General features: G+C 45.6%; 1 protein-coding gene across 1 annotated transcript in view; it reads right to left on the reverse strand.

Moving 5' to 3' along the window:
- The window catches only part of magi2a (membrane associated guanylate kinase, WW and PDZ domain containing 2a), a 333028-nt gene that overhangs the window by 114758 nt on the left and 197148 nt on the right, over window positions 1-21122 (reverse strand). Inside the window, exon 3 of the mRNA XM_056275592.1 lies at window positions 942-1061. Within this exon, the coding sequence (XP_056131567.1) occupies window positions 942-1061 (120 nt within the window). The remainder of the gene's footprint in view (window positions 1-941; window positions 1062-21122) is intronic.

Genomic DNA, 21122 nt, shown 5'->3' on the forward strand with positions numbered 1-21122 from the left:
GTGGCACTTTACATTCACAAATAGCTCAATGCAATGAACCACAGTTGGAAACTTGAACGTTTTTTTTTTTGCATATGTAAGCAGATATCGTGATCTATATGTTGATATTGTGTAAAATTCCCTTGGATTATCATAATAATAATATGTATGTGTGTGTGTCTGTATTTGTGTGCCCTCAGGCTTTTACTTGTTCTTTCAGAATCACTATGCTTTTTTATTGCACTGGATATGTGACAGAATTTTCTTCCCCCCCCTTGTCTCCCCAGCTGTACCCGGTCAATTACCCTACTCCTCTGAGCTTGTCCCGGTCACTGCTCCACCCCCTCAGCCGATCTGGGGAGGCCTGCAGACTACCACATGCCTCCTCCAATACATGTGGACTTGCCAGCTGCTTCTTTTTACCTGACAGTGAGGAGTTTCACCAGGGGGAAATAGCGTGTGGGAGGATCACGCTGTTCCCCCCAGTTTCCCCTCCCTCCTGAACAGGCACCCCGACTGACCAGAAAAAGGTGCTAGTGCAGCGACCAGGACACATACCCACATCCGGCTTCCCACCCGCAGACACGGCCAATTGTGTCTGCAGGGACGCCTGACCACACCGGAGCTAACATGGGGATTCGATCCGGCGATCCCTGTGTTGGAAGGCAACATAATAAACTGCTAATCTACCTGGATGCCCCGACAGAATTTTTTCTAAAAGCAAAAGAGTGATCACATGTAAAATGTGTCTGTGCATGTGTGTTTATGTGCGTGTGCTTCCTATGTGAAGTGATAGGGCAAAAGCAAATGTCAAAAATAATCTTCCTCTTAAAGCTGCCAGTCATTCTAAAGTGATGATATTGACCATACCAGGCTGCAACATACACAACATAATCAGAGATATCACAAAGAAGGCTGACAACAACCACACACACGGGTATTTGATGTGATAAATTCCTCACCTTCATATGTTCCGCTCTCTAGCAAGGCTCCACTTTTCTCCAACTCGATGAACCGGTCAACAGTCACAAAATTATAATCCACCCCAGGGACCTCTCCTTCCTTGGGCTGCCGGGTTGTGCCTGCAGAAGGGAACCCCAAGAGGAGAGAGGAGCACATTTAGAGCTGCTGGGACTTCGAGATCCTCGTAACTACTGAATGAATGGAGAAGTCAGCATTCACAACTCAGAGAAGTGTGCTCTGCTACATTCTGAACCGTTTCATGAATTAGTCACTAGAAACACACTGACCTCGACTTAGTGTTTTTCACTGACCCGCCTGTTTATTTGTACTCCTTACTCTCCTCACTCAGGTCAAATCTAAAATAGCACACTATGAAAGATGGCAAAACAAAGACAGAAAAAAGCAGGGCCTCTCTCCCCGTAAACTCCATCCTCCATCACATACAGTGCTACATACACACTCTCTTGCCAATCATAGCACATTAACATGCAACTTAACAAAACCACACTAATGCTCTTGGGTGCAGATCCCGGGGGGGTCAGAGGAGACATGTCCCCTCCAATTTCTGAAAAACATTAAGTTGTCCCCCCAATAAATGTATTTTATAGAATCTGACTCCACTTTTGAAATAAATCACACATAAACACAACACTTTTTGAAGGTTGTGTTTATGTGTGCCCCCCCCATGTATCCTGCTGTCTGAACCGTTGCATATACTAAACTATGTGGGAATTTGAGAAATGGTGTTAATGTTTTACTTCACCCTGATACATTTGCTTGCTGTTGGACTTCATTTCCCAGATTCCATTTGTGTAGCAAGTTGTGTCTTCAGTGCGTTAGTTTAGTGGCTAGTGTAACTGGTGACTGCCAGGACCGTAAGCTAGTCCAGTGACAGATGCCTTTTAAATAATTTTGTTCAAAAAAAGACAAAGTGTACCCATCACAGAATAAAAGGTTTAAAAATGTAACCAGACTGTGTTTACCACCTCAAGTGAACTAACTTATTCCCAGCCAGATCCACATTTAAGCTAGCTTCTAGCTAGCTTGTGAGCTAATGTTACTGATCATAACTGTAAAACAAACAAACTTTGTTTGTATTTACCTTACTAGAGACAGGCCATTATTTGAGACAGCCGTTTCTATTGTAGTTACATTAATTTAAAAATTTGGAGACTCATTCCAGTTTCTGATGGTGAATGTTAAAAGTGGATGTGGAGGAGCTACAAAGTATTACATGGTAACGATTGTCTAGCTAACATAAACATTGACTTAGCTATTTAAATGTGAGCCAGCTCACACTAGCTAGCTACTGTGAACATATGCCAACATTATAGCCCCCAAGTAGCCCACAATAACACCCATTGCTCATTATGACATATATTAGCGTTATATTTTCGTTAAGTTAAAGTATATTACTTCCTTCCATAATCAACCTGCGTCCTGTTTGTGTGTGAAGGAAAAAGGTCAGGACATTTTTTTGTAAGCTCAAAACGCCACCATGTACGCAGGAAGACCCCCTTTAATATTGCAAATACTAGTTGATAAAGTCCTCATAGGACTTGAATGAAGGGCTAACACAAATGTTCAATAATTTTGCCATTAGACAACAACATTTACCTGTGGAGGACAACAGCAGCAACAGAGACGGGAAAGAGATGGGGAGTCTCAGGTAAGGTTTCAAAGTTGTAGTCTTGAGAAAATTCCATGTTTGTGGGACCCCCCCCCCCAAGTTGTAATGAGATCTGCACCCTTGCTAAGGCCAGGGGGATACAGGAACCCTACTGTAATCGAGTCAGCAATAGATGGTATAGGCACTTACCACGTGGCTGTTCATAAACCAATGAGATTAAACAAGTGCTTCAATTTAGTTGGCAAGATGCATTGGAGTATGCAACATGACCATTCAAATAATATTAATTTGATGATGGGTGCTGGGGTTCGGTGTCCACCACCATCGTATCAGTGAGGTTGCTAGCAAGGCTGCAAACAATTAGCTAATTGCAGAGGAAATGGACAAATTTGTGATTTGATTGAATTAAAAAAAAACCACGGGAGAGAGGTCACTATCCAGTGAAAGCTGATCTCTGGCCACAGTTTCAGAGGCAGGCGGCACAAAAATTACATCCTCTTGATTACTTTTGCACCTGCCACAGTATGATCATTTACCCATTTCTGCGTGGTGATGTGAGTTTGGTGAATGTGAGGGGGACACTGCAGTGCTGTAGACCTAAAAGGTGATAAAGAGGTATTTGTGCTATGTAGTTGATTCTTTATAGCAGATATTTAGGGCACCCCCCCACCCAATAAAAAAAACAAAAAACACAGAAATCCGTTTCATTTGGTTGCTGCTGCTCATGTCAAGCGAAGGGGAGGTAGGAAATATCCATCATTAATCTTTTTGCGCCAATAAATGCAAAAATGTCCAGCTCCTGGGATCAAGTGTAGTGGAAGCGAACTACCCATACCAGCCAGTTGTCTCATATGCGGGCTCTCTTTTTAAGTAAGATTATCAAAAGCCATTTTCTGCATTTGACTATGAATTGTCCTGAAGTGCATAAATAGTCACAGTACGACATGCTTACTTACAATGCCTTCAACGGGGAGCTATCAGTCTCAGTACATGATAAATCTATGCTAAGGCTGGCTGCTACTCTGCCATATTCTGCAATAAATGCCTATCCTTTGAGGATGTGTAGTTAAACCTGAACTTTGTCAAGGACGGAATGAGCTGAGGCTATAGGGGAGAAGCAACAAAGAAACAAGACTAGTTCAAAACCTAGTATATGGCTGGACCATGTATGGTCAATGTTGGAAATTGTGGCCAATTTGTTACAGGGAGCCAGTTGGTAGTGTCTACAATGTGAATGCCTGGACATTAAATGTTCATCTGCAAATTTCTGTACTGGTCCCAGTAATATCTGAATGTTTTCCCCATGTCTGCGTGGGTTTCCTCCGGGTGCTCTGGTTTCCTCCCGCCATCAAAAAGACATGCATGTTAGGGTTAATACTGCTGTCTGTGTCCCTGAGCAGTGGAAAGAAGAAGTGGAGTTGGTCCCCAGGAGCTGCAGCTGCCCACTGCTCCTACACAATAGGATGGGTTAAATGCAGAAGACAAATTTCACTGTAACCTGTACAATGAAAAAATAAAGTACCTTCTCTATTTGTTGTTAAAGTAGTTATAACTATTCTAATTATCTGTTCTAACTATTCTAATTATCCCTCCTCTTTCATCTAGTTCTTTCTGCGGATGTCTCTTGTTTTTCTAAGACTCACTCTGTATTAAGTGTTTTGTCAGAGTGATAGTTATTTGAGGGGCTTATTCCATTCTTAGCCTTTCAGTAGTATCCTACTACTACTACTTTCAGCTGCTCCCATTAGGGGTCGCCACAGCAGATCATCCATTTCCATTTCTTCCTGTCTTCTGCATCTTCCTCTGTCACACCAGCCACCTGCATGTCCTCTCTCACCACATCCATAAATCTCCTCTTTGACCTTCCTCTTTTCCTCTTGCCTGGCAGCTCCATATTCAGCATCCTTCTCCCAATATACCCAGCATCTCTCTTCCACACATGTCCAAACCATCTCAATCTCATTTTTCTTGCTTTGTCTCCCAACCGTCCAACCTGAGCTGTCCCTCTAATATAATCGTTCCTAACCCTGTCCTTGTTCGTCACTCTCAATGAAAATCTTAGCATCTTCAACTCTGCCACCGCCAGCTCCGCCTCCTGTCTTTTCATCAGTGCCACTGTCTCCAAACCATATAACATAGCTGGTCTCACTACCATCTTGTAAACCTTCCCTTTAACTCTTGCTGGTACCCTTCTGTCACAAATCACTCCTGACACTCTTCTCCACCCACTCCACCCTGTCTGCGCTCTCTTCTTCACCTCTCTTCTGCACTCCCCATTACTTTGGACAGTTGACCCCGAGTAGTTAAACTCATACGACTTCATCACCGCTACTTCTGCATCCTCACCATTCTACTGTCCTCCCTCTCATTCACACATAGGTATTCCGTATTTCAGTAGTATCCACTAACAGCAATATATTCCGTTCGTTAGTCTGTGATAAATGTGGAATAAGCTGGAACCGCTGTGCCGTTTCACTTTGAAAGAGTAACAGCCAATAGAGAAACTCCAACTTCCACGTTTACCAGTGACGTCGTTGGTCGGCTGACCAAGCATGTAACTTCAGTGATGTCATTGGTCACCTGACCCAGCGGCCTAATCCTGTCACTTGTTTACTCTGTCACTCTAACTTGATCACTGACAGACATTTGCGTTTGTAGGGCTGGCCCCGCTGGCTGGGTCCCGCTGGCTGGGTCCGGCCAAAAAAAAACAAAAAACAAAACAACAACCTTGAGTTTAAAACAGAAAATAAAAAACCAAACAGAAAATGAATATGAAAGTAAACACCTCCAGTAAGTCGTTACACCTTTGGATGGCAGTGCAGGAGAGACTAAGGTGAAAAACCTTGCATAGTGTGCCTTTAAAATTTAAGCAGTTTGTTTTGGAGAATGGACTGTCTACGTGCCACAGCAGGACTCAAGTGATGCAACTTATTCAAAGAAGTGAAATCAAATCAATTTGCATGGAGCTGAAGGTATGTCAAGGACTCTCAGACAAAAAGGAACTGCAGCTTTTCAAACTTACTGCAAACGGATGGCAAGAAGCTGCAGGAGTACAACAAATATTTTTGCACCTGTGACATATTTACTTCTTTAAGGCAAGCTTGAGCATGACATTCGTCTCACCTCTTTTTCCAGTAACCGTGTGCGGCAGTGTGTGTCAAAGCTGTTATGATGCTAAATTGAGGTGCAAATGACTTCCTAAATGCTTCCTTGTTGCTATGTACTGATTAGACTTGTTAACAACTCCAGAGGTTAACAAAATTGATGCCTGCTGTGATAGCAGAGCGGTACTTTACCCTCGAGCTGCTGAAGAGTTCTCAACATCTGAGCGAGGGTTATTAACACTGAACGAGCAGTGAGCACGCGTTGGTTATAAGACCCTCACCTTAGCACGTGGAGGACTTTGAACAATCAAAGTCATACGAGGTTAGCGGTTTTGCTGGGATACAAATGTGCAGTTGATCCCACATGGAGAGCAGCATAGCTTTCAAAGGTCAACTTCCACTTATCTCAGCTTACAGGGTTGCTGTTATAAAAATGCTCCACCCCCTCTGCCGATCTGGGGGGGGGGGGCTGCAAACTACCACATGCCTTCTCTGATACATGTGGAGCCAGCCGGTTCTTTTCACCTGACAGTGAGGAGTTTCGCCTGACAGTGAGGAGTTTCGCCAGGGGGGCGTAGCACGTGGGAGGATCGCGCTATTGCCCCCAGTTCCCCCTCCCCCCTGAACAGGCAACCCAACTGACCAGAGGAGGCGCTAGTGCGGCGGCCAGGACACATACCCACATCTGGCTTCCCACCCGCAGACACGGCCAATTGTGTCTGTAGGGACGCCCGACCAAGCCGGAGGCAACACAGGAATTTCAACTGGTGATCCCCGTGTTGGTAGTCAATGGAATAGACTGCTACACCACCCAGAGGCCCTTGAAGTGCTTATTTTTTTGAGAGGGACAAATGGCTGAAACAGGGAGGGTGAAACAAATAATGTACTACTTCACTTCTCTTCACGGTCCAAAATGGTTTTCCTTCAAAAGTCACGGTGTTGCTGAAAAAACAGTGGCCACAATGGCCTCTTTGTCCAGCTGCCACAAACTCTTTTCACTCGTCACATATTACTGCAATGTGACAACGGAAAAACGTGTAAGTTTAATGCCTCCAACCGATTCTGACTGATGAGCACTCTAATGTTTTTTCCCCCCCTGATGTGCTGATGTTTGGACAATGCAGCCATCATCTCTTGATGCTGCTGACCACCTAAGCGTGAAGCAATGTAATGAAAAGAAAATGAATTCACCGAGATTATTAAGCCGTTTGCCGGAGTTGTCTCAAGGCTCAATTTGTTGATTAATCACTCCTTAAATGGGGAAAGTAAGCCCACAGCAGATGTTATGATATGCTGGTTTGATTGAGATTGCAGTATTATGATGCCGTACTTCTGGTTTACAGCAGGGTGCAGAACGGCATTGCACAGCTAAGTGCGTGAGTGCAAAGGAGTCCTTTCACCTCTTAAACAGTGATGTTTTGACACATGGCTGCCATATCAGTGATACGCCACTGTTTGTGCATTTCCTCAAATCCCCGAGCATTCTGCAGAAACACGCCATCAACAATAACTGCGCTGGCTAAAAATAAAATGGAACCTGCTCGAGTGGGTGATTTCTGAAAGTTAAGGAAAAGGAAAGCAGGAAACACAGCGATTTGCTGGAGAACCTGTTCAGTGTCTGTTTTGTACGGGTGCTTGTGTGTGTCACCAGCGATGGTGAAGTCCCTTGATGGTGCCTGCCTGCATGGCTTGCCTGAGTAACCATCACAGACTGCTCTCCCTCACGGGCAGTGCCACTGAATGACAAACACACACACACACACGCACACACTTCAAAGAGGGCCTTTGATGTTGAAGACCTAAATTTAGCTGCATCTTCTTGTGGGGACCTCCGGGTTGACAGTTGCTAAAAGGAGGAAACCACAATGTCTCTCCAATTTCCATCCTTTGTATATGGGTCAAGCTTCTGTGCTGCAATATGGAGTATGTCAAAGTACACCTCTACAACACAAGGTAACGCTCTTGACCTGAGCCGGCTTGGTTCGCCCTGTTGCCTGAATGTGAGTGGGCCCAGGTCTCAGGTGCATGTGTGGAGTTTGCAGGTTCTCCATCCAACGAAACACACCAGGTGAACTGATGACTCTAAACTGCCTATTGGTGAAAGTCCGTCCACCCATCCATCCATTATCCCAACCGCTTATCCTGCTCTCAGGGTCGCGGGGATGCTGGAGTGATAATTTGTCTCACTTGCTGGACCGGCGACCTCAGGCTCATAACAACAGTCGGAAAGACCACAGCCCCCCTTGAGCCCGAAAAAGGACTGCGCAGGCCGATAATATGAATAGAATAGCCTTGGTTATAATTTCATTAGCTTCGTGAACACACGGCACCATGGAGGACGACTGAAGTGATTTTCACTGAGGTTATACATATTTGTCATTTACCATGCCTTAATCAGAGCACAGTGGTAAACACATTAAGGCTAAATACTACATTCATCATCGCCTTATAGCGGCTGTCGCCCGGTTGTTTTTTCAAAACTTGTATGGGTGGGTTTTCTAGATACGGGCCATCCGTTTAAAGAGCATTGAGGGGTTTTTTGTTTTAAAAAAAAAAAAAATTCTCCCTTTATCTCTCTAATTGTATCCGGCCAATTACCCCACTCTTCTGAGCTGTCCTGGTCGCTACTCCACCTCCTCTACCAATCCGGGGAGGGCTGCAGACTACCACATGCCTCCTCCGATACATGTGGAGTCACCAGCAGCTTCTTTTCACCGGACAGTGAGGAGTTTCGCCAGGGGGACGTAGCGCGTGGGAGGATCACGCAATTCCCCCCAGTTCTCCCCCCCGAACAGGCACCAACCGACCAGATGAGACATACCCACATCCAGCTTCCCACCCGCAGACACGGCAAATTGTGTCTGTAGGGGATGCCTGGCCAAGCTGGTGGTAACACAGGGATTTGAACCAGCAATGCCCGTGTTGGTAGGCAATGGAATAGACCGCTACGCTACTCGGACACCCCCCCCCCCATTGATTTTTTTTTTGTGGCACAGACATCCCACTTTTCCATCAAGCTTCTGATTTCAAGCACAAAAACCATGATGGCGCCATGAATGGCAGCCTTGGTGCAGCGCTCTCTAGTACTTTCTCTGTTTTTGTTTATTCTCTGTGTCCAGTTACTCAAACCTGATTACTTTCACTAGAGAACTGCTTAACATTAGGCAGTTAGTTTTCATAAACCTGGAAAGTTTTTTGGAGATCTTAGTTGGAGGAACAGTGGCTCTCTGTGAGACATGGAGGCGACACAGATGGGAGAAGTGGGCCGGTGCGCTGCTGAGGCCCCTACAGCGGGGATTTCGATCTAGGCTCCCAACGATCCACCTGGTGAATCTCTGCTCCATCCCCAACAAAGTGGACAACGTGCTTCTCCTCAACAAGACGAATAAGGACTGTGCATGGCTGCCGCCCTTTGTTTCACTGAAACCTGGCTCAGCAAACCCATCCCCGACAGTGGATTACATCTGCCAGGCTTTTACCTATACTGAGCGGATCACGTAACAGTGGTATTGTAGAAGGCAAAGGGCGGAGGAATTTGCTCCTACATGAACAAAGGTTGGTGTACAGATCTCACAGTGTTAAATAAATACTGCAGCCTGAACTTGGAGACATCGTTCATAAACTGCAAGCTATTTTATTCACCACGGGAGTTTTCACCCTTCATCCTGGTTGGTGTTTACATTCCACCCCAGGCCAACAGAATGGCGCACTGCAAACCCTGGCTCACCAAATGATCGGCTTGGAACAAAAACATATGGATGGATAATAACACACTGGACCACTGCTATACATTTCCTAACGATGCATATCGCTCTGTCCCCGAGGCAGCTTTGGGACACTCTGATCACTACTTGATTCATCTTATTCCAACCTACAGGCAAAAACTAAAATCTGCAAAGCCTTTGGTTAAAACAGTGAAGAAATAGACTAGTGGCTGACCAGTGAGCAGGAACTGCACAACTGATTTGCCTGCACCATCTGGAGTGTTTTTGAAGCTGTAATTGGCAACCTGGATAAACTAACTGACACTGTGACATCTTACATCTGCTTTTGTGAAGACATGTGTGTGCCTACCAAGACATTCTGCACATACAACAATAACAAGCCATGGTTCAAAGCCAAACAGACAACTACAGCAGACCAAGCAGGATGCCTGAAGTACTCAGAAAGGCTAAAAGAGGCTACACTGAAAACCTGAAAAACAGGTTTTCAGCCAACGACTCTGTGTCAGCGTGGAGGGACCTGTGAGATATTACAAGGGGACCTGTGAGATATTACAAACTACAGAAGACCATCACCCCATGCTGAGGCAAACAAAGACCTGGCTGATGACCTGAATATCTTCTACTGCAGGTTTGAGAAGGATAAAGTCACACCCCTCACCCACTCCAGCCCAATGACAACAGCTTCCATCACACCTTTGGCAACCCCCCCACCCCACCCAGTCTGCTCTCAAGACATGTGTTGAGGATGTGAGCCGTCTTTTCTAGAGACAGAAGACCAGGAAATCACTGGGTCCAGACGGTTTTTCCCCCTCCTGTCTTAAAGCCTGTGCTGACCACTGGTTCCAATCTTCATGCAGATTTTCAACAGATCCCTGGAGCTGTGTGAAGTCCCCTACTGCTTCAAATACTCCACAATCATCCCGTTCCCAAGAAATCCTCCATCACAGGACTGAATGACTACAGGCCTGTTGCTCCGACGTCTGTGGTTCATGAAGTCTTTCGAACGACTGGTGTTGGCCCACATGAAGAATGTCACAGGACACCTGCTGGACCCCCTGAAGTTTGCCTACTGGGCAAACAGGTCAGTGGATGATACAGTCAACATGAGACTGAACTGCACTCTGCAACACCTTTACTGCCCAGAGACATATACAAGGATCCTGTTTGTGGACTTCAGCTCCATGTTCAACACCATCATTCCAGAAATCCTCTCCTCCAAACTCTCCCAGCTCACTGTACTCCCTGCCATCTGTCAGTGGCTCACCAGCTTCCTGACAGGCAGGAAACAGTAAGTGAGGCCGGGGGAAGTCACTTCTGGTATATGGACAGTCAACACTGGTGCTCCCCAGGGATGTGTCCTCACCCCACTGCTCTTCTCCCTCTACACCAATGACTGTGCCTTCAAGCATCCAGCTGTTAAACTTCTGAAGTTTGTAGATGATACTACGGTCATCGGACTCATCCAGAACGGTGATGAGTCTGCATATCGACGGGAGGTTGAGCAGTTGGTAATTTGGTGCAGTCAGAACAACTTAGAGCTGAACATGCTCAAGACTGTGGAGATGACAGTGGACTTTAGGGGACACCCTTCAGCAATGCGCCCCCTCACAATATCCAACAACCCTGTGTCAACTGTTTCTGTTGTCAGGTTTCTGGAAAATACCATTTTCAAAGACCTGAAGTGGGAAACCAACATCCCAGCAGAGGATGTTCTTTCTGCGGCAATTGAAGAAATTTGGTCTGCCACAGGAGATGTTGAGCCAGTTTTAAGCTGCAGTCACTGAATCTGTCCTGTGCACATGCATCACAGTCTGGTCTGGAGCAGCAACAAAACATGATAGCAACAGCCTGCAGCAAACAGTAAACACAGCAGAAAAAAATCATTGGTGTTCCCCTGCCCACCCTGCAGGACTTGTACAACTCTAAAGTTAGGAAACGGGCGGGCAAAATCAGCACAGACCCCCCACAACTAGGACACAGCCTGTTTGAACTCCTACCCCTCTGGCAAGCACTACAGAGCGATGTGCACCAAAACCACCAGACACAGGAACAGTTTTTTCCCCACAGGCCATCTTTCTCATAACCACTTAACAGCATGGTGCAATAATGGACAGTTATTATGTAAACATGGCACTTTATAAATATTCCCCTTTGATCAAAATGTCTCATTTACATATCTACGATGTACACTACCTCTTTAAACCAGATGTGCAATACAAATGTACAATTGTAAATACACATACAATTGCCATATACTGGTTACAAATTATTATTGCTATTTTTATAATTATAAGTATATATAATTATATAACATGTAATAGATAAATACATACACTACCGTTCAAAAGTTTGGGATCACCCAAACAATTTTGTGTTTTCCATGAAAAGTCACACTTATTCACCACCATATGTTGTGAAATGAATAGAAAATAGAGTCAAGACATTGACAAGGTTAGAAATAATGATTTGTATTTGAAATAAGATTTTTTTTACATCAAACTTTGCTTTCGTCAAAGAATCCTCCATTTGCAGCAATTACAGCATTGCAGACCTTTGGCATTCTAGCTGTTAATTTGTTGAGGTAATCTGGAGAAATTGCACCCCACGCTTCCAGAAGCAGCTCCCACAAGTTGGATTGGTTGGATGGGCACTTCTTTGAGCAGATTGAGTTTCTGGAGCATCACATTTGTGGGGTCAATTAAACGCTCAAAATGGCCAGAAAAAGAGAACTTTCATCTGAAACTCGACAGTCTATTCTTGTTCTTAGAAATGAAGGCTATTCCATGCGAGAAATTGCTAAGAAATTGAAGATTTCCTACACCGGTGTGTACTACTCCCTTCAGAGGACAGCACAAACAGGCTCTAACCAGAGTAGAAAAAGAAGTGGGAGGCCGCGTTGCACAACTGAGCAAGAAGATAAGTACATTAGAGTCTCTAGTTTGAGAAACAGACGCCTCACAGGTCCCCAACTGGCATCTTCATTAAATAGTACCTGTTAGAGCCTGTTTGTGCTGTCCTCTGAAGGGAGTAGTACACACCGGTGTAGGAAATCTTCAATTTCTTAGCAATTTCTCGCATGGAATAGCCTTCATTTCTAAGAACAAGAATAGACTGTCGAGTTTCAGATGAAAGTTCTCTTTTTCTGGCCATTTTGAGCGTTTAATTGACCCCACAAATGTGATGCTCCAGAAACTCAATCTGCTCAAAGAAGTGCCCATCCAACCAATCCAACTTGTGGGAGCTGCTTCTGGAAGCGTGGGGTGCAATTTCTCCAGATTACCTCAACAAATTAACAGCTAGAATGCCAAAGGTCTGCAATGCTGTAATTGCTGCAAATGGAGGATTCTTTGACGAAAGCAAAGTTTGATGTAAAAAAAATCTTATTTCAAATACAAATCATTATTTCTAACCTTGTCAATGTCTTGACTCTATTTTCTATTCATTTCACAACATATGGTGGTGAATAAGTGTGACTTTTCATGGAAAACACGAAATTGTTTGGGTGATCCCAAACTTTTGAACGGTAGTGTATATTACATATTTTAGTATATAATATATAAGCAATATAATATGTAAGCATAATCAATTATTCAGCCATACCAAAACTCTGAATAATTGTGACATGTTGTGCATACATACTTACCTCCAGTGTTCAATTTATTATTCCATTTATTTCTTGTTTTTTTTTTTCATGAGTGATATATCAAGTACTAGAAGCTGCAGTAAACCAGAGTCAAATTCCTCATATGCATACGCACACTTGGCCAATAAACTCGACTCCGATTCTGATTTGTCGAAACATCGAGTGAGAGCACAAGAGTCAGAATGAGAGAGAAAGAACAAGAGGAGGAGGAGAAGGAGGGGGGCAACAAAAAAACAAAACACAGATGATACATCAGTGGAGTGGCGAGGGCTTTTCCTGGCGCTTTTTGTAATCTGCAAACACAGCGATAAAAAAGCCAAACAGATTATCGCTGATGACTGTAGCAGATAGTCAGCCATTCGTCCCTCGGTGCGGGCCAGCAATAACTTGGAAGCGGCCACGTCTTCAGTGTGGGAAACGCTCTCGGGGATCTCCCGAGGAGTGTGGGGAGAGAAGGGGCACGAAGGGAGAAGGAGGGATAGTGGCATCTGAGACATTGTTTTGATATAAGTGGAGCGGGCAGACTTAAGCACGGGAACTGTGGACAGCTGAATAGAGGGAACTCTGTGTGTGTGTGTGTGTGTGTGTGTGTGTGTGTGTGTGTGTGTGTGTGTGTGTGTGTGTGTGTGTGTGTGTGTGTGTGTGTGTGTGTGTGGCGCATGCCAGGTCAGTTTAAGGTGGAGTGTGGGTTGGGGCTATTAGCTTACAGCCACACTGCCGCTCTGCCAAGCATCCTCTAGTCAGCTTCAACTACAAATGTAGGCCACGGGTCCGACTCTCACCTGCAGAGCTGAGCACCACCACCCCGAGTTCTGTGTGCTCCTCACATCTCTAGTGTTTTCACACCGTGACCCCCTCGATGTGCTTCCACGTCAAACACTGAGCGGAGATCAAATCAAAGCGCTAACGTGAGAAGCTGAGCACTGGATTTGACTTCCGTGTGCTTTTCAAACAATGCCTGTAAAAGTGACTCTTAACGCGAGCGCAACAGTCTGAACCTTTTGATAATTGCAGGCTATGTAAAAGTACTCAACAAGGCCCAGGAAATCTCTGAAAGAGACGCTGACCTCCATCTGAAGAGGTTGTTTGGGATGATTGTTCGACAGGAGCGTTAATATCCAGAGAATGCCCTCTGGCTTCGGAGAGGTTGTTTTTTTGGGTTTTTTTTAAAACTCATTTTAGAGCTTCAATATACATGTAAAGGTCAATGCCTACACCAAGAACAATTTCTTATTATTATTATATCTGAAGCATCCCTGCTTATGATCTCTCTCCAAGAGGTTTAATGTGAAAAAATCAACTCAGACAACTAACTGAATTTACTTCACCGGTAATCCTTTAATATTGTGCGTGAACACTAGTAATATATCGTAACATCACAAACACAGCTTGCCCCTCTATAAACCAACGCTTTCATTACCTTCATAAACCTTTAAACTGCCCTTCTGTGAGTATAGACGCAGAGGGACAGACAGGCAGAGGAAGCACGCCAAAAGTGAGGAGTGTGTATGTTTGTGTGTATGTACCTGTTTTAGCATCAGTGTGTCAGGGAGAGGGAGAGAGAGAGAGAGAGAGAGAGAGAGAGAGAGAGAGAGAGAGAGAGAGAGAGAGAGAGAGAGAGAGAGAGAGAGAGAGAGAGAGAGAGAAATGGGACAGAGTGTGCCAGGTGTCTCTCAGGTGATCTTGTCCTGAGGCTTGGTGCTGCGTGACACCTCGCTGCACTCCGGCTGCCAGTCAAAGCCTATCTCAGTCGCTCCTGCTCTTTAGCGGAGCCTATGGCAGCCACATCTGGCCAAAATAGTAACCGAATATATTTGAATACATTAAGTAAGTTATGTGTCTACTTCAGATGCCATCTCAACCAGAGAGTTTTGAAGCAAGCGTCAGGCGCGAGAAATCACGGGCTGCTCAAGACGCTCAAAGAAACTTTTTTTTTTTTCAAACGCCTCTGCCCATTTCTGTGGGCGTCCCAGCATCTATCTTCTTTTGTCTTTTTGTGGATGCTCACATGCACATCCCCGTGTTTTGGTCGTGACTATGTGTGGTGATGGATTGGGAGTTAGTTTATACATGTTCATGGACAATATGTGCACATTAAAAAAAATGACAGGTTGGAAGAGTGTGCACTGAGTGAAAACTACAGAGAGGTGATAGGCTATTGATCATTCATCCAGCTACTTCCAAGCCTAAACCCCTCTCTCGCCCCCTCCTCTTCTTCATAATGCCCTCATTTGCTAGCTACCGGACCACAACGCCACAGCCCTGACTGCAACAGCAGCTGTCATTACTATCCACGCTGTGCTGTCTGGAGGACGCCAAGCGCTAATGTTATTTTGGCCATAAACTGCTCAAACCATCCTGAAGGCTTGGTGCAGGTGCATCTCAAGGTTGTGTTGCTGTTTGTGTGTGAGTGCGTACAAATGTGTGTGTTAATATGTGTGTGTTCTCGAGTGTGTGCACGCATGCACACACCTGCTGTGTTAGCAGCAGGCCCGGGGGTGGAGAGTTGAGGTCAGATATAGGATCAGCTAGCTGCTAGCCTCCAGCGGTGTGGATTATCCCTATGCGTGTTGTTATGACAGGCGAGCGTGGGCAATAGCCTCAAGCCGGGGGTATAAATCAGATCTGCCCATTCACGCCCTAATCCCTCTGTTGTGACTGGCCAAGGTGATGTCAGCAGGGCCTATTGTAGCCAACCTAATCTAGCCATTACCCAATTAGGAAGTGGCGAGCTTGCTTAATGCCATGGCATTAGAGGAATGGATTACGGTGCCATTCAACGGTGGCCTGCTGCCTGTGGGTAGATGGGAAAGACAGAGAAACAGACTGAGAGGGGACACTGAAGCGCCATGCCACCGTGCCCAGCGCCAAGCCACTGAAAACTGCTTCCACCGCACTTTCCCTTCATGGGCGGCATGCGCGGTGGCGTGACACACAGTTGCTCAATAGGCTCGTCGGCTGTTTTCTCAGATGATGCACTGCAGAGCCTTAATCAGCTGTGATTAGATATATCAGCTAGGCTTGAATAAAACCTACTGGGCAGCTACTGCAGGGGTGGCTGCTGTTCTCATTGGGGCACACAATAAAAGTTAATATGGCTGCTTTGCAATCTAATCATATTGACCTGGAATAGGGTTTTTTTGCACTTTGGAGAGGCAATATGCAAGCAAAACTGCATTTCCCACCTCTACTGAGATCTCAGGTTCATTCAAGTTCAATAGAAGTGATTGTGTGTCCCTCCCCTGCTCATTGACAGCCAGTAATGTGGGATAGATTGGAGAGTGCCAGGCGCTGAACCGTACACCCTCTGCCTGCTGGCCCTCCACTGCCCTCTCCAGAATTCCATTAAGAGATCTGCCCTCCAGGAGGGGCTGGCTGAACAGCCGGTAACACAGCTACAGATATCGATGACCGCTAACCCCCCTAGGAGGCAGAAAGGCGGTGGGGAGGATGGGTGGGTCTGTCAATTGAAGCAGAGCAGGGATGTTAAAGCGATAAATAGATTAGGGGGGCCAGACAGAATGCATCGACAGAATTATCGTGGAGTACATTATCTTAATGAGGACAGTGAAAGCAGGTGGTCAAATCTGAGTCCTATCTTTTCGTCTCTGTTTTTTTTTTTGCCTTCCTTGCCAGTCATATTTCTTATTTGGAAAATATCATGCACAAGCGCTGTCATGTAAACACTGATGATGGACTTCAGACAGTGAATGACGACGACTGCAAAGGAAAGAATAAAAATAAAATGAATCCCAATAAAAGGAGCAGAGTTATTTACAAAGTTACTAACTTGATTTGTAAATGACGTACTGTCAATTCACTACGCCCACTGCTTTACAACACATTCTGTTTGACAAACCGAGTCGAGGGTGCTCAAACTAAACCGGACTGCTGTGCTCACTCAGTTTTATTATAGATAAAGACATCTACTTGGACAAAAATTAATTCATTTACTGCTGCAGGACTAAGTTCCAACAAGTCCCCTCTTTTTGTCCTCAACTGTATCCGGCCAATTATCCCACTCTTCCGAGCCGTCCTGGTCGCTACTCCAGCCCCTCTGCCGATCCGGGGACGACTGCAGACTACCACACGCCTCCTCTGATACACATGGAGTCGCCAGCCGCTTATTTTCCCCTTACAGTGAGGAGTTTCCCCAGGGGGGACGTAACGCGTGGGAGGCTCACGCTATCCCCCCTCCCCCAGTTCCCCCCAAACAGCTACCCCGACCGACCAGAGGAGGCGCTAGCGCAGCGACCAGAACACATACCCACATCCAGCTTCCCACCTGCAGACAGCCAATTGTGTCTGTAGGGACGCCCGATAAAGCCGGAGGTAACATGGGGATTCGAACTGGCGATCCCCGTATTGGTAGGCAACGGACTAGACCGCTATACTACCCTGACGCCCCCAGGTTCCAACAATTTTAAAGCAAGCACTACAGTGTAACATGCCTCACCTGTGGAAAGCAGAAATGCAAGAGTGAACATTCAAATTTCCACAACCTCTCTCTTCAGGAATCTTCATCATTAAAATAAACAAGAAGGCAATATGGAAAAGTATCTATTCCACGCCTGCCACGGTGTCCCATGGGGAGAATGATCCTGCCAAGATCCTGCTTTTCCGAATCAATTTAAAAAAACTGACAGTTGTACTATTTATGCAAAAGTTACACTAAGTGTGTGGCTAAACAAAAACAATGGGACATTGTTGCCCATCATAATGAAGGAGTCGATGGACAGAGGTTCAAAACTTTTTCATGCATCAAGTGCACCCTCCTTTATTTTATGGGGGAAGTCAAACTCTAAGCAAGTTACACTCAGTCATATGGAGAGCCATGAGTACGCAGGTTTTGGTTTCAACCCAACACTTCACCATTACTTCATCAATCGAAACACAGTCAACCACACGGGAGGACTAATGAAACCAGAAATCGGTTCAGCTGGTGTAGTGTTGGGTTGAACTGAAAACCTTCGAACACCTGGCTGAATAGTATTCTAAGCTAACACGTCATCAAGACTGCAAAAGAGACTCTGAGCAACTTCCCTTTGAGAGCTTCTTCTTCATTAGAAGAGGGAACTCTATTCACAGAGAGACACGGCAAAACCAGGAATAACACGGTGGCTTTGGAAGGAATAACACAGTAGATCTTCACCTTCAGGGGATACAGTTTGAAGGACTAGTATACAAGGAACATCTACAAGCTCTTGAAAAGTGTCTCAAGACAAAGTAAGACAACCCAGATTCATTCTTGACACCTCACACTTAGGGATAAGGTTTCTAACTCATAGCTTACAGGTAAAGGTTCAATTCCTGATACCAGCACCGGATCCATTCGAGGGACTGTGAGATGTGAAGACACTGTACATTTCATGTGTTAAATGGATAACAGAGAAGTCTTTATTTCAACCTGCAAGTCTTGGCACCGCAACTGTATTTGGTTTTAACCCTACAATTGGACCGACGAGGGCTAAAGAGCCCGATCACAGCAGCCAAACGGAGCAGAGAGTGATGAAGCACCCCCGAGTCGGTGACAGTGACAGATGGGCTCTTCACGAAGCTCTCATCATTAAGAGTATTGATTGGGGCTCATCTCAAAACACATTTTGGACAAGGTGTAGTAAACGACTTCCCGTTTGGCTGCGAACAACTGGGGCTGACACAAAGTGAGCCTGATGACTCGAGACAAAACTGTCGTGAGCCGGCGTTCGCACAGTGAACAAACGTGATATAGTACGCAGCAAAGCAAGGCCAAGATAAATATACACTCTTTAAAAAAAAACCTACCCCTACAGAGAGACGTCATCATGATTTCTGTTATCCGTGAGAAAAAAATCAGAGAACGCGCCTCTATCCTCCTTCCCTCTTCGTATCTGTCCTTCCCGTGGGAAGATCTGAATAGCTCCTTTCATCACATTGCAAACCCCCTCTCTTTTCTTCTTGTGCCTTTTTTTTTCTCCTCTCCAGCATGCCACTAAAACAGATCGCCTATGGTCCTGCGCTGCATCGCAACTTCCATGGGAATCAAAGCTGTGATGTTGCAGAGGAGGAAAATGTTTTAAAGGCAGAAAAAAAGTTTAAAAAAAAAAGGATTAAAAAAAAGCCACAAAAAAAAACACGACACCCACCCTAATAATTCAGCGGCGGAGACAGTTGACAGTGTGGTGCTCGCCTCTGCTGCCAGGAGCTAGGCGTGCGCTCCCGCTACCAACTTTAATCTGGAGAGATCCAAAAAAAATCAGAGGAAGCACAAGACGGCTGCATCATTTCCTACACAGCTATTCCACTCTTCTTTTGAAACCGCGCAGGGCTGCCGGCGTGCTGTTGCACACATTCACGCACAAATTGACAACCGACGATGAGCAGGTATGGAAAGAGGGCAGGGAGAGGGAGGGTGGGTGGTTAGAGAGAGACAGAGAAAGACCAGGGGCGAGAGATACAAAGAGATTAAGGGGAAGCTGATGTCATCCATTTGGGATATGCAGCTCTGCGTGTGTGTGTGTGGGTGTGTGTGTGGAGTGATCAGGGATGTGAATGTGCTGCTGTGTCAGCCTAATCCCCCTGCCAGGGCCATGCTAGCTAAAGCACATCACCGCCACGAGTTCATTGATAACCTCCTATCAGCAGCAGTTAGCCTAAAGCCATTCTACCGAATAGTAACACATATATACATACGCTGTACATAAATTATATCACAACACAACCCTCTTCTTGACTCCAACGCATGAACTACACACCATCTGTCCAGTTGTTTACCAGCAACTGCTGCAATGTCAGGAGAGCTAATTTGTGCATTTCTATGGTTGATGGAAGAGAACGTAGATAGAGATAGAAGCTGAGAGTCCCGTGGGTCGGAGAGGATAGGAATAATCAACAGACAGTACATAATGGCAATCATCTCACTCTGAAGCCCCCCCGGCTCTCTAACATCAGAAGCTAAGATGATCCGACACTGCCGCGGCATCAAAACCCTTCCTCAGCTAGCAGACTTCGCCTAGTTTCTTCGGTTAAACAGAGAGGAGAGCACGACTACACACGGAAGGATAACCTGTCATGTAGGGCTGGGCAATATATCCATATTATATCGATATCGTGATGTGAGACTAGAGATCGTCTGGGATTTTGGATATTGTAATATCGTGATACTGCATATCGTGATAGTGGATAATTGTGGTCTTTTCCTGGTTTTAAAAGCTGCATTACAGTAAAGTGATGTACATTTTTTTTTAGATTTTTCCACCATTTTCTCCACAATTTTACTAGGCCAATTACCCTATTTTCTCAGCCATCCCCCCGGTCATTGCTCCACCCCCTCTGCCGATCCGGGGAAGGCTGCAGACTACCACATGCCTCCTCCGATACATGTGGAGTCACCAACCGCTTCTTTTCACCTGACAGTGAGGAGTTTTGCCAGGGAGACGTAGCACGTGGGAGGATCCCGCTATTCCCCCCAGTTCCCACTCCCCCCTGAACAGGCAACCCAGCCGACCAGAGGAGGTGCTAGTGCAGCAACCAGGGCACATACCCACATCCGGCTTCCCATCTGCAGACACGACCAATTGTGTCTGTAGGGACGCCCGACCAAGCCGGAGGCAACACTGTCTGCAGTCTGCAGCCCTCCCCGTATCGGCAGAGGGGGTGGAGCAGCAACCGGGACAGCTCGGAGAGAAAGTAGAGAGTAAAGTTGGGGAGAAAGGGGGGGGGGTCTGATTGTGCACATTTTTTGTGAAAGCACCAATAGTCATCCCCACAACATTGTGACAATATCAATATCGAGGTATTTGGCCCAAAAATATCGTAATGTTTGATTTTATTCATATCATCAAAAAATCAAAAGAAAAAAGAAAAATCAATTTTATTTGTATAGCCCAATATCACAAATTTGCCTCAGTGGGCTTAACAGCAACACAACATCCTGTCCTTAGACCCTCTCATCGGATAAGGAACAACTCCCTAAAAAAAAAAAACATTTTAACATTTTACCATCCAGCCCTACCCTCATATCTGTAGTGTGGATTTGGCAGTGCTGCTTGGGCGAGCTGCCTGCCTGTCTTTCCATACTCGCCGATCCCTCCCATGCC

Source organism: Lampris incognitus, chromosome 3, assembly GCF_029633865.1.
Source record: "Lampris incognitus isolate fLamInc1 chromosome 3, fLamInc1.hap2, whole genome shotgun sequence".
Taxonomy (NCBI): Eukaryota; Metazoa; Chordata; class Actinopteri; order Lampriformes; family Lampridae; genus Lampris; species Lampris incognitus.